This window comes from Heterocephalus glaber, unplaced genomic scaffold (genome assembly GCF_053883595.1).
Source record: "Heterocephalus glaber isolate CG9 unplaced genomic scaffold, H.glaber_assembly_v1.0 deba00000594, whole genome shotgun sequence".
Lineage (NCBI taxonomy): Eukaryota > Metazoa > Chordata > Mammalia > Rodentia > Bathyergidae > Heterocephalus > Heterocephalus glaber.
The window spans coordinates 32,574,192-32,588,795 of NW_028258151.1; the positions used below are offsets into that span (position 1 = coordinate 32,574,192).

A 14,604-nucleotide genomic window follows, 5' to 3' on the forward strand; every position below is an offset into this window, starting at 1 on the left:
CCTTTGAATATATTCTGTCCCTGGGTCCATTCTCTCTGTCTCTGTCTCTGTCTCTCTTTCTCTTTCCTGGCCATCAGGAGGTGACCAGCTTTCCTTTACCACGTGCTTCTGCCATGATGAATTGCCTCACGATAAGCCCAAAACAAGTAGGCCAAGAACCATGAACTGAAACCATGTGCCCAAATAAATCTTTCCTCTCCTTGAGTTGATTTTCCTCAGGTATTTTGTCACAGCAATGGAATGCTGACTAACACAGGAGGTGTGACCAAAACCATTTTAAATGGTGTATTTTCCTGTACACGTTTATCCCACAGCATTCTCTGGCACAGAGCCAATGTAGGTAGACAAGCTTGTTCTAGCTCTCCCTGTCCCTGTGTTGTGTGACTCCTTGTGCAGACCTGGACCCTGTAAGGGCCTTTCCTTCATAGTTTGCCAGTGGCACTGGCAGAAGGCTGGGACATACATGATGTTTTGCCCAGATGGTTTTAGAAAGGGGATGGGCATAAATCTGATGAAGATATAGACCATCCATTCTTACTCTTTCCCCTGAGATGCTAAGTCCCCTCCTCTCTGATAGCTTCATTTCTTTGGTGTTATCTCTCCCTTCTCTCCACCTCTGCCTTCTTAATGTCTGCCAGTTTCCTATCGGCCCAGGAAGTCCCCCATCCCAGCCCCAGTCAGCACTTAGAGGCTTGCTGTTGTGAAAGCCACTTCATGGTCCCCATGGAATGTTCTAGTTCTCTTCACCCCAGAAGAGGAGACAAGGAGGAGGAGCAAAGGGGCCCAGCTATCCACATGCAACCTGTGCTAGTGGACCAGTCTTCCTTTCCTACAGCACCCAGGCTACCCAGATTTGACCCACATGTACAACGGTTTCTGGAATGTGTTAATTTTGTCTCTGGGAGTGGAAGGAAAGAAAAACCCCACCCGCATTTGGCCAGAAGTCAGTCTCCCCAAGGATGAGGTAAGGAGCATGAGGCGAGGGTGAAGTCCATTCCACCCTCTTCCCTCCCACTTCTCCCCAGCTTTGTTTCCAAGGTCCAAAGGGCAAGTTGAGTTCATCCCAGAGGGAAGTCTCAGGGGACTGTGTAGCTGCTGAAGACCCAAAGGACTCCAAGTGACAATTTCTAGGATGGTCTTTTAAAACACAGATCCAGTCATGGAATCCTCTCCACAGAATCCCTCCAGTGGATGCCCAGCACCCCTGGGATTCCATCTAGACTCCCAGGCCACCATCCCTACAAGCCCTGCCGGCCTGGCCTTGTCTTGTCCTTCCCTGACTGGTTACTCTGTCCTCCAACTGCTCCAGCTCAGCTCTTTTCTACCTCGGGTGCTTGCGACAATATCCTGAGCCCTCTGCCTGGGGTGGGTTTCTCCAAGATGGTTACAGGGTGAGTTCTTCTCTTCTTTTAGGATGACAATGCCACCTTCTCAGAGGGTCGCTCCCGAGCACCTTATCTAAATAGCCACCCACAAGGCATTGTTACTCATTCTTCTTGATATTTTCCTTCATAACACTTACCTCAACTTGCAACCTATAATTACTGTCTCTGTGTGTGTATGTTTGTGTGAGTGTGTGTGTGCTTGTTTTATGTCTGTTCTCCTCTCCCACTAGGGAGAAGTCAAAGTTGTCAATGCCACTGGGTGCAGCACCTGTCATAGAGCAGGGCTGAACAAGTGTGCATTGAAGGGATGAGTGAATTTAAGCATCTCCTGAGAGAAGAGTCATTCCAGCAACTGTACTGGTCACAGCTGAAGTCCTAGATTCTTCCATGTTGCCTGTCTCTGTCTTAGATTCCCTCACTTCAGTAGAACGACCCTGAACCTGACCCAGCCCCTTCCCTACAAAGCTCCGACTGCCCCCGATGCAGACTGGGCTCCCCTCTGCTCTAGCTTGCCCTTAGTTCTTGGACAATGCCCTTGATAATGGTTTGGATCCACAGTGCCCCCTAAAAGACTCATGTTCAGAGGTGGGGCTTGTTTGGAAGGTGATTGGATCATGGAGGCCCTAGAGCTAACTTGCTGTTAGGAGGTGGGGCCTGGTTGGAGGTGGGTCTCTGAGGATGTGGCCTGGAAGGTTGTATCCTCCTCCTCAGCTCCTCCCTTCTCTCTCTGCTTCCTGGCCACCATGACCTGAGCATCTCTCCTCCGCCCAGACCTTTCTACCATCCTGCTTCTGCCATGGAGCTGGATGAACATGAACTGAAACTTATGAAACTGTGAGCCCAAATAAACCTCTCCTCTAAGTTGTGAGTGTTGGGTATTGTGTCTCTGCAACAGACAAGTGACTAAGACATTCCACACAGTCCCTCAGGTGGCTCCCATCCCCTGTGGAAGATCTTTCCCCTCCTCTCCAGTTTAGCAATTCTTGGATTTCGTGGTGCACAGTACAATTTTGAGGCTACTGCCTGTTCATCCAAGTGACCTTCCAGGAAAGACCCTTGGCCACTGACTGTACCCCAGAACCTGGACTTTAGGGTAAGACAGTACCACATTCCAATCCATTTCTGCATCTTCTAAGCCACAAGATCTTGGCCAAGTCATTTAGTCTATTTCTTTAGTTGTTTAACACAGAGGTAGTTTACTCTGTGTTGATTATTTATCATCATTAGCATCACTATGGTGATCTCTTTCCACAATGAAGTAGATGCTGGACAGTGTTGGGAGTCTCTGCTACCATAATTTCTACCCAGAATTCCTGGGGCTACCTTGAGTGAGGGAGTAGCCTCAGGTTTCTCTCTCCTGCTCCCAACACTATCTTCCCTGGCCTTCAGGAGAGGAGAGGGCCTACAACGTTTTCTTTTTTGTTTTGGCTGCAAAAGCGTATAGTCCTCGTTTATTGCTGGTTGGAATACCTGGCCTCCTGAAATAGGATTTCTACCGCTTCCCTTCCCCATCTGCCAAAAGGCTGTCCTGAAATATTGGGAAAGAGCACCAGGAAATTGGGATGGCAGATCATACCCCAAAGTGGGCTGTGTTGATGGGTGTCTTAGTTATTTTCCTCATTGCTGAGAAAAAATGCCTGAGTTAAAGAAGAAAAGATTTATTTTAGCTCATAGTTTGTAGAGGTTTCAGTCCATAGTCGGTTGGTTCCAAGGTAGGACAGCATGGCAGAAATGTATGGCAGAGGAGAAACAGTCCATAGCATGGTAGGAAGGAGGCAGTGAGACTTCCTTCTTTCCCTTTTTATTCAATGGAGGCTACAAGCCTATTGGTTTGTGCTACCCACTCCCAGGGTAGGTCTTCCTTCTTCAGAAAATCCATCACCCACACCCAGAACTATGCTAAACTAATTAGTGGATTAACCCAGTATCACAAACCCATGCCCAAAAATTCCTTCTATGAACATATGAGGCTTTGGAGGGACATCATAATATTAGCTATAACAATTGGAGACCAAACTTGATGGGGACAAGCCACCACATGGCTTTAATCACATGGTGGTCACTGCTAGACTGGTTGCCATGGCAATGTCTGGCTTCTAGTACCAAGACTGGCTTCCTGCCATCCTCCAGGTAGGTGCCTCTGTCCGTGGCTTGGGAAAGCAGCTCAGGTCCCTGCCTGAGATCTGTGCTGCTCACCTAGAGGAGATGAGACAGGGAGCAGGGGCCAGTGTTCCATCACCAGGACAGCACCCAACCTACATCCATCTGCAACCACATCTCCTGGCTTTATCCTTGCCAGGCATCTGGCTCAGAGGGAGACAGGACAGATGCTCAAGTTCTGAGCTCCTTCAAGGATGGTGCTTCCAACTGGCTCAAACAAATAGAAACTTCTTGGGTGGAAAATTACCAGTGGCTCCATCAGCAATGAAGCAAATGAGAAGAGACTGACTCAGAGGCAGAGGTGCCATTGCACAGTGTCTAGGGGAGCAGGCGGCTGTCAGGAGGGACTATCTGGAGATGCTCATGGGCAATATCAGGAGTGAGGCAGGGGTACAGGCACACATACACTTGGGGTTTGTTTTATGCATGAACTAGGAGGCCTAATCCATGCAAAGTAAGTTGCTGCCAATCCAGATTATAGAATCACGAAAGGTTAGACCTGGAAGGGGCCTTTGTGCTCATTTGGTCCAAATTCATTCTACAAATGTAGAAACCGAGGCCCATAGGCAAGTGACTCACTCAGGGCCATGATGGTAGCCAGGACCCAAGCTACTCTGGGCCAGGAAGTCCTAAGCTCCCTTCATGCTGCTCTGGCTGCAAGGCAACTTGGTGTGCAGGAGCCGGGTGAGATGTTGAACGCACATTGGAGGGAAGCCCTGTGTGTGGCAACCAGGGAACACTTCCTCCTGCATCCATTCGTAGCTCTCTGGGAAACATAGACTATATAATAGTTGGCTCTGTGGTCTAAAACCCACTTATCCTATTTTATTATGAAAATGAAAATCTTGATTATTATTAAAATATAATGTACATATATAACATAATATAAGAAATTATGTGTGCAGACTTAGCAAAGACCTTTCCTGGCTTTCTTTATGGACCATTTATCCCGTTTAAGATGCTTCAATTAATCCTATGTGCCATGGCTAATTTCCCAGTGATTTAAAATGCAGGCCCTGGCCCTTGCTAAATGGCAGGGCCTCTTCCTCCAGAGGCCCCTAGAAGTCCCCTCATCCCTGCCTGCCACTTGGAGCTTGGGAACACCACTGCAGCTGCATGCATCCTTCAGAGAGGGGAGCACCTGGAGCAAGTGAAAGAAAGGGGAGTCATAAGCATCCACCCCCCTCTTCATCAGGAATGATGTTTAACTCCCACAAGGCCTCAGTCAATCCTGTATCCCTAATGGTGTGTGGTCCTTTTGATCCAGTGCTTGCACAAGACCATTGAGTTGTGCACACGTGGATACACATAGGGCACTCTCTTCTAGCAATGCTGCTTACTCTTTGGTGTATAACCTTTGAGAAACTTAGACAGGAATGTTCATAACAGCATTTCCTGTAAGAGAAAGAGGAATGAAGGGAGGGAAGGAAGGATGGAAGAGAGAAAGAAAAAGAGAGAGAAAATGGAAAAAAGGAGGAAGAATGTGATATATTTGTGCAGTGGAGTATTATATAGCAGTGAAAGAGAAATGAACTAGAACTAGAACTGATATGTCTGCACAGTTGAAGTTCAAAATTTTACTTTTGAGCAAAAATAGTGTGACATAATTTAAATAAAACTTAACACACACACAAAGATAGTAGCTCTATTCCTCAGAGTGTATATGTACTGCTTAGGATAAAAACCCAGAGGCAGGTCTGGAGTAGAGGGCACAGAGCAGACTGAGCTGCAGCTGTCAAGGTTCATTATATTGACAGTGGTTTGTGAATGCTGACTGCAAAGTGTTTTGTTTTTGTTTTTGTTTTTACTTTTCCTGCATTTTAGATGTCCAAAATATTAAGTGAAAGGAAAAAACAGAACAAAACAGAGAAACACCAAGCTACTGACCCTGTTGGAAGTTATTTATTTACCACTGCACTAGTTTTGCTCCAGAGTGTGACACGGAATACATGACTACAATGTCTCATGCCTCTATTTGTGCTTCAGTTCATGATAGCAAAACACACACAAACACACACACACACTAACACACACACAGAGCAATTGACAACAGGAAACAGCAAAGGCAGCAACAAATCACAAGGACTAGGTCTCTTTTCCCTGTCCTCACCTTGTCCATTTGGCTTAGGCTGCATCCACCTTCCATCCAGGACTCCTTTCCAAGTGGTCCCAAAGAACAGCACTCCTGTTCCCCCCACTCCCTCTGCCTAGCTTCAATTAGGGTGGTTTGTCACACAACCCAGACCAAGAGTCACATCTGAAATTGGAAGGGACAGACACATGCAAAGTCTTGAGGAACAGGACTCAACAAGTACAGACTGATGGCTCAAGAAGTGAAGTCACCAACAAATGAAGGTGGATCCTTAATCCTCCAAGCCCGTGGCTGTCTCTAAGAAAGAAACAGGTCCCCTCTTGGGTGACAGCCCAGCCTGAAACAGACTCTTTGTTTTTACCTCTGCTTCACACCTTTCTTAGAAAATGCTTCCCTACATAGAACAAGGTAACCCTTTCAAAAATTATCAAATATGTTCACACAGACTTCATCACTCTAATTAAAAGGTAAATTGCAAGTGTGTCTGGTACAAGGTAAACCGAGGCAAAGATTACCAAAATTTTTTGATTTGGCAGTCTGACATCTTTGGGTAATTTAAAATTCACCAGAATGGAGTTTGGGTGGGAAAGTATGGCAATTATATTCTCTTTTTTGTTAAATCCATTTACATGGAGACCTTTGACTGTTGTTGAGTGAATGCTAATACTCAATGTCATGAATTTCCAGGCTAACTGTTGAGTCAACTGACATCTTTACCATTGTCAACTCAGCCAGGGCTCTCCTTGTTCTGCCATGTGCTGTGTCCTTTTCTGGTGACACCTCTCCCATCATTCATTCATTCATCCAGCAAGCCCTGTTGGAGCCCCATAAGACAGCTTTATCCTAGGCATTTGGAATCCACCAGTGAACATCCAAATGAGGCCCCTGCAGAGCCTATGCCATTTCTGTGCCTCTCTGCCAAGTGGGGTGACAATGGCACCTAAAATGTCCTATGGTATAATGTGACCCCTATCAGGAGCAGCCTTTAGCTTTCATTCTGGAAAACTAAACCTTTGAGATCCAAAGAAATGAATGGGTTGACTTTGGGTGGCATTGATGCTCTGGGCCAGGGGGCCCTGTCCAGCACTCTTCAAATGTTCTTTGGTGGGACTATAAGCAGTGCTTTGATTTATAGGGAAGTGGAACTCATGTTTCTAGATAGCGCATGTTAAAGAAGATGCTGGCCAGCTTTCAGGTGACCTGGGGAATATTTTGTTCTCTTTTTGCCATGCCAACCAAAAAGAAGAGACCAGGGCAGAGAGGGTGAACTCAGAAACACATTTTTGGAAACCAAAGACAATACTGCACCTTTGAAAAAACACTTGGAACAAGGGTGGGTCAACCTGAAAGATCAAGGTTTCCAATTATCTGAAAGACCTGCCCATTAAAGAGGGATTATATATTTTTTTCTGTTTCCACAGAGTGGGTAGAAGTTATTTCTAGTGCTTTCCCATTTCTGTATAGAAAGAGCAAATAATGACAAAAGAGTATGAAGGCTCTGCTCAAGGAGAGGCCGAGAACAACTGAATTTAAGAAGAATGATGCTTAGACAGCTCATCCAGGAATCCTCCCTTCCATCAGAGAATGGGGCTGACATCGGAGGGCCCAGAGTTTGACTATTAATAGAAAGAAGTTCAAATGCAGAATCCATGGTTCTGGAAATATTTGAGCAGGTCTGACACTTTCTAGGCATTCTCAGCTCCCAGCTTGACGTGAAAGACAGTAACCTAGCTTAAAGGTGACCTGCTAGTGGTCTCGGAGTTTGTTCTTAGCTGAGGAATACCTTCAACTTTTGAACACTTTCTCACCTACCATATCATGCACACAGATAAGATCCCAGGATGTTAGCCCTACTTGACAGATGGCCACATTAAGCTTGTGAAGGGCAGTGAGAGCAGCAGAACCCAGCAATCCAGTTCCTGATGAGTAGTATGACCACCTTCATGTAGATTTAATCACAGTGGGGACAATGATTTGGGAATAACAGGTAGAAAGTAAAAATCTAGCTGCTAGCTATTTACTGGTTAAAGTTTTAAGGACCCCCAAACCCAGGGAGGGAGGCATGTCTGCAAAAGACCTCACTCCTTTATAAAGTTGTCTTTCCTCTCCATGTTCCTGCAGCCAAATGGAGTAGACCAAGTTCATAATTAACTTCCTCCGGAAGCAGCTGGAATGCAGAGAAGGAATGGATCTGTTGCACAGGGTCACTTTGGTAATGCTGGTAGATGTGACAACTAATGCTCAGAATCCAGCCCAATAACCAACAGAGTGAGGATCCCACCTATACTTTGTGGAAGAAGGTCTCCTCACACACAATATAAGCCAATTTCAAGATAAAACAATACAGTCCTTCAATAAAAATCACAAAATGCAGCCCAAGAGCAGGACCTGGAAAAAGCACACATTTCAACATTAAGAGTTAAATCAAAAATGGAGGCTTTGAGTTCACACACAGGGTTGAGGTGCCCAGGGTTGGGGTCGCTGCCTCCAGGTGTTGGGGCCCCATAGCAGACGGAGGTTGAAAGCCCACGTAGAATGTTGTAGACAGAACCCCTCCACGTCCTCCCACCTCTGCCTTGGAATCTCTCAGTGCTTAGAAGGACTGAGGAAGAGGCTTGGCCCGAATCTCTGACCTGGAACTCACTGGCGGCCCAGGAGCTGGCGGGTGAGTCTCTACACACTAACGTCCTACAGCTGCTTGGCGGGGGGTTGGTTTCATCCCACCCAGACCACTTCTAACTCTTTGAGTTGATCCAGGATCATTTCTCCTTCATTCTTGTTGCAATACTTATTTTTAGGAACCTCTTTGCATCCACAATTCCCTGAATTAAGCTCCCCCTGCATCTGGCTTCCCACACTTGCAAGTCCTGCACAGGATTGTCTGGTAGACAGCTCTTCCCATAGCACAGAGGAGCAAGGTGCTCTCCTTGTGCGACCCGATGTCCCATTTCCACACTTGCCCTTTCGAAACAGGAGTGTGGCCAGAGAGGAAGCGCGGGTCCCAGTCTGTCTCAGAATGAGGGTGGGGACAGAGGAGGTTGCACGGGACAGCTGGGGCTGGAGGAGGGGCCCGTGTCCCCGCAAGGGGCCCGGCTACTGGCACAGCTGGTGCCACATGGCAATCTGCCGGCGCGGGTTTTTGAGCATCTCCTCCCAGTGGCTGCGCTCTGAGCCGGAAGTGTGCAGGCCCAGGCTGCAATGACCGAGGGTGCAGCTCTGCCCAGCCTCATCCTGGCTCAGCACCTCCAGCTCGACACTGGAGGCCCGCAGCAGGTCGTCAGGCAGCTCGAACATGATCATCTCGTTCCACACAGGGTTGATCTTGTGCTTGGCCCGTTTCGTCTGCTTCTTCTTCAGCTTCTGAGCCTGGTGCTTCAAGGTCACCTTGACTGAGACATCTGGGCAGGGGCAGAGACGAAAGAGAGACGGAGAGAAAGGCCAGTGAGCTTCTGGTGTCTGCTGGGGTGTGTTTATTCAATATTTATGTATTAAGTGCCTATTCGATGCCAGGCATTGGTCTAGACACGGGGACACAACGGAAGTCACTGCCTCTGCAGAACTTACAGTAATGTATGAGAATTGGACAACACTCAAGTATCCTTTCTCCAAAATGCTTGGGACCAGAAGTGTTTCAAATTTGGGATTTTCTTCTTCAGATTTTGGAATATATGCATGTACAGAATGAAATATCAGAGAGCTAGAAACCAAGTCTAAACATGAAGTTCATTTATGTTTCACATAGCCCTTACGCACATGGCCTGATGGTGATTTTATATAATTCTTAAAAATAACTTCATGCATACAACCAAGTTTCCTGGTGTGAAATTTTCCACTTGTGCTCAAAAAGTTTCAGGATGTTAGATGTCAGAGTTTTGGATGAGGGATGTTCAACCTGTAGCATAACACTTGAGGCTGGTGCTGGGGTGGTCTGAATGGGGGCAGGTTAGTGCCACCAGGGAATCATTTTTACCTTGAGCCCCAGTGACTTTGTAGGCTTGGATCAAACAAGCCCAGCACAATGACTCACATGCCCTGTTCCTAGATTCTCTACTCAGACCAGAAAAACAAGCCACCCTATGGCTCCCACCCTTTGTTCTCTGTCCAAGCCTTTTTGTGAATTAAGACCTCCTGCTGGCTGGTTGTGCTCATCTGTACTTTCTGTAACCAACATCATGTGGAGGGTGAAGGCAGACTGCCTGCCCTGCCCTGGGGCTGCTGCTGCCCCCAGGAAACCCCACACACAGGCCACCAGAGGGGCTTTCCTAATTTAGCATCTGATCACTTTTCCATTACTCAAGGTTCCCCAAGCTAATGGGAAAATAATTGTTACTTTGTATTTATTGCTATAATTATCACCCCTGAGTGGTTAGTTTGTTATTTCAGCAGAGATATTTGAGAGACAAAGTGCTACTGTAATTGTCCCTAATGGAGCTTTAAAGGAGGAAAAAAAAGAGCAAAAAGCAGAGAATTGAACGGAGAGAATGAAGAAGAAGCACTCTGACCTTTGGCTTGGGAATCTGCCAACAAGATTAACCCTTCTGATTTCATTTGTCCAAAACTTTTTGCTTAAAGATTCTGTACATAATGGCAATGCTTTATTTGTATCCTGCTACTAATACAGATGCGTTTCTCTCCAGCTATGAGCACTTGGTCCCCAGTCCAGGTATTATCTGGCTAACCCAGCTGTCTTCCTACTCAGATACGAGAGCCCGCCTTGATCTCAAGACTTGGGTCCTGTGCGGGGGTTCCTAGAAAGAAAAACCGAAATGTCCAGAGTGTTGAAAAGAGGCTTATGTGGGTAAATGGGGTACAGACACCCTGAGGCTCCGCCCCACACCCACACAACTTTTGTGACAGCCGCACTCAGCTGATGAGGGGGTGGCAGTTGGCCAAGGCTGAGAACAGAAAGAGGAGACTGGGGAAGCCGTGGGAGTGCATTGGAGGCTGGAGGAGATGGGAGGAAAGAACCAGGGCTTCCCCGCATCAGCACCTGCCCAGAGGTGAGTGCAGCGGGGCAGGGTTTCCCTGGAGCCCAGTACTCCTCACCACGTCTACGGCCTGACCCTTGGCTTCCTGGATCCGTGTCAAGGCTGACGGCTGTCAGGTGGACCTCAGAGGCAGGGAGCCCAGGGAGAACCTCGCTGGGCCTTGGAGGCTGGGATGGGCCAGGAATGAATGGATGTGAACTCAAAGGAGAGTGTGGCCTTCAGCTTGGGCTGTGAGCTTGGGTGGAGGGCACAGCCGAGGGTGACTGTCACTGCGCTTGCTGCCTCCCTTGCACACATCCCCGTGGTCTGACTCAGCCTTCTCAGCACTCACCCTTGCCCAGGAGCACCTTGGACTGGTTGGAGTGGAGGTTCTTGGCTTTGATCAGCACCACCAGGAGGCGGTTGGCAGCCGGGAGGTAGCTAATGGACAGGAGGACCTCTCCAGTCCCCGAAGACGGCTCCTGAAACAGAAGGGGACACAGGGGGTGGCTTCTCACCCACAAGCATTGCTTAGCCTGGTAGCACCGGACTTGCATCGAGGGGCACCCAGGAGTCGTCCACCCAGCCTGGCTTCTCCCCTGCACCCCATAGAGGAGCGTGGCATGAGGAGTGTTAAGGGGTGTGGGTGTCCACAGGAGTTTGCTGTCTGCCACCAAATGTGGTTTTCCAGGTGTCATATATTCAGGTCCAACATACAAGGGGTGATCAAAGATACGGTGAGAGTTTCAGTCAGAAAAGCTTATTATATTAAAAGACACACTGCCATGAATCCTCCCCCCAAATCCTCCCCCACTTTCTAAAGCAGCTCTGGAGTTCTATTTCCTGAGTATCTTTGTGAGATGTAATAAAAAATATGGTGACTGCTGCTGCCAGGTGCCATCCAAAAGAAAGCCTTCCTTATAAAAACATCACGATGTGCCCCCTCCACCTCATTCACTGGGCCTGGGACCATGCAACTTCTGCTTCCTCTTCGAAGTCAAAACGACCAGGAAAAGTTGACATTTTGAATCAATTCAGGACATTAAGGCAATTACAACATTCACTTTAATAGCCACAGCAACTAAAAGGGTGACTTCCAGAACCGCTGCAGAAATTGGTAGGAATAATGGGGTACGTATGTTGGAATTGAAGGAGAGTATTGTGGGGGAGATGAATGGTAATGTGTCTTTTACTGTAATAAGTTTTTATTTTCAATCACAGAGCAAGGAGATGGCACTGAAGATGTATCAGGGGCAGAAATCTGAGATCCCCTCACCCTTTGCTCCTGCCTCATCCCTAGCTTCCTGGGGTTCCTCTGCAGAACTCTAGGGATTCAGAGAATAAAGTTTGAGAATCAATGTGCTGACCAATCAGGTTCTCAGAGCAGTGAAGAGTTGTAATTCATTTCTTTGTTTGAAAAGCCAATTTACCCTGGGCCATCAGTCAACAAAATGTTAGAATAATGCTGAGCAGGGGCTTGCTTGGTCAATAATGCTGAGCAGGGGCTTGCTTGGTCAATAATGCTGAGCAGGGGCTTGCTTGGCCAAAGTCAATGAAACACTATGAGCGCAGGATAGCAGAAAGCGCCCCGGAGATAAAGGTCTCCAGGAAGCACCAAGACACATCTGTCCCCTGTGTACTTCACAGAGCGTCTCCACTGACAGGCCTATAAATCTGTCAAGGAACCGAAAGACAAAGGCACAAGCACACAAAAACATGACCGGTAACCTCCCAGGGAGTGTGGGTTCGGTGGCCATCAGAGCTCGAGGGAGACCTGGCAGGGAGGAGCGGGATCGAGTGGCCAGGGACCAGGGGATTCTCAGCAGAAGGCAGATGTCCTTCCCTCGCAGCCTCCAGGAGAAAGACGGCACCCCCTTAGCTGCTGCACGAGGAAACTGGGAAGGCGGAGAAGGGCCATGGACGCCGGTCCCAGTCCATGCCACGACTTTCACTCTGTCCCCCTTTTTGGCTTTCCCAGCACAGGGCCTGGCTGGAAGTGAATGCACAGCAGTACTGCAGACCCTGCTGTACGACTTACCTCCTGTGCGACACCGAGCAAGCCAGTTAACTGCTCTAAACGTTGGTTCCTTTAGCAGAAAAAAAGAGAGACTCATCCACCATGCAGCAGACATGCAAACAGCACCCGCTATGTTTCAGATGCTGCAGTTAAGGCGCTGAGCAAAGCACAATCTCCCGAGAGTTTTCAGTCACACGGGGTGGGGGTGACAGACAGGAAATGATTACGTGAGTAACATCAAGCTGCATTCAGTGCTACGAGGAAATAAAAATGGCAGCGATCAGATGAGAAAATGCATTTAGCAAGACCCCATGAAAGGCCATCAATTATAATTCAAATGACAGCTGTCAAAACTACAGCAATTATTAATAACCCAGAGCAAGCACTCCATAATGCTTAGGGCACAGACTCTAGAGCCGGCCTATCTGGGTCTGAGTTCCAGTCCTACCACTTACTAGCTGTGTGAGCTTGGGGAAGTTACTTAAGCTTTTCTGAGCCTTGACTTCCCTATCTGTGAAATGCGAATAGTATTATCTCTCCCTTAAGGGACTGTTGTAAAAATTAAACTGAGTTCAGAGGCAAAGGCTTAGACCAGTGCCCAGCACATCCTGGGCACTGTGGCCCCTTTGGCTGGGATTATCACCATTAGTTCTCTGGGAAGGGTCATCACCACTTCTTGAGCACTGTTTCTGGGTCCGTAGGAGCCAATCTGGGCTTGGGAACGAAGCTGGATGAAGCAATGGCCAGCCCTCTGCCAGGCTCACTATACCTCCTCCTTGGGTCACACTTGCCATGCAGGAAAAATGTCTCCAACTCGATGCCACTGATTCAATCAGCCACAAGTGACTCCTGTATGAAAAACTGGTCTAGGGGCCTCAAGGAACCTTGAGGACAACATAAATGATAGCAACTGTTGCTTATTAAACATTTACTATGCACTCAATTACATAATCTCTCCCCAGGGGCTGTCAGCTCCTTATGCATCCCAGCTCCTGGAGCACAGTGGGCACCAAATAAATGTCCAAAAACCTGTTTTGAAGGTGAGACATCCCATTTTACCCTGACAATGACTCTCAGAAGGTGCTGACTTTGTGCCCCTCCTAGGCACAAGCACCTGCACCTGCACTGGAACGGGAAGGGAGGTCTGGTCTAAAAGGGAAGCCTGAGTGTGAAATCCATGGCCTCTGGCTTCCCAGGTGGACACGCCCAGCCCCTCACTCCACAGAGAAGAAACTGAGGCTGGGGACAGGTGCCAGGCACCCCGCAGGGTGGCAGCAGAGCTGGGATAGGCACTGCCTTCTGACTCAAGGTTGTGTGGCAGGGGTTCATGGTTGGCTCAGGCTGTAGCCATGGGGCGACAGCTGCAGCCTTCTGTTCCCCAGCCCAGGGAGGGGCCCCCGCCTGCCGGCCCTGTGGGGCTCTGGACCACCCTGCCCTCTGCACCTTAGCACAGCGTGTTGGCATCTGCCCCCTTGGCATCCTGGCTCTTCAAGTACCTCCTTTCTCACCCCCTCTTTCTCTCTGGCTCTCAATGAATCACTCCAGGCTGTCCTCAGAGTGAGTCGCGCTGTGGGCCCTGCTGACGCACAAGCCACTTTTGGCTGAGTGTCTTTGGCTAGAACTGAGGCACTGCCGGTGCCTCTGTTAACCCCTTCTGGCCCAGAGAAGGCAATACCTGGCCCCACAACTGCAGGCCCCCCACCAGGGTTAAGCCAGCCCATGCCCTCAACCCAGATAGAGGCTCCCTGGCTGGCTGGGGCTCTCTCTGCCTCGCATTCCCAAGGGAAGTGGATGTTGGGGATGTCTGCAGAGGGTTGAGTACTGGCAGGTGTGGCAGTGGATGGGGCTGCACTGCAGCTCGGGCTGTGTCCCCAGGAGAACAGGGTATTTGTGGTACACATGGATGGAGGATGGGGGGTGGGTGGATGGATGGGTGACACTGCTTTTCTACAGGAGGGATTAAAGCCAGGGAGGTGCCTGAGA

At 48.5% G+C, this 14,604-nt stretch overlaps 1 protein-coding gene across 1 annotated transcript in view; it reads right to left on the reverse strand.

Moving 5' to 3' along the window:
• Window positions 1–5,425: 5,425 nt before the first annotated feature.
• Syt13 (synaptotagmin 13) overlaps window positions 5,426–14,604 on the reverse strand; it is a 42,873-nt gene continuing 33,694 nt past the window's right edge. The window contains exons 5-6 of the mRNA XM_004851974.4: window positions 10,957–11,086; window positions 5,426–9,035 (exon numbers count right to left, since the gene is read on the reverse strand). Coding sequence (XP_004852031.1) covers window positions 8,731–9,035; window positions 10,957–11,086 — 435 coding nt within the window. The 3' untranslated portion in view covers window positions 5,426–8,730. The remainder of the gene's footprint in view (window positions 9,036–10,956; window positions 11,087–14,604) is intronic.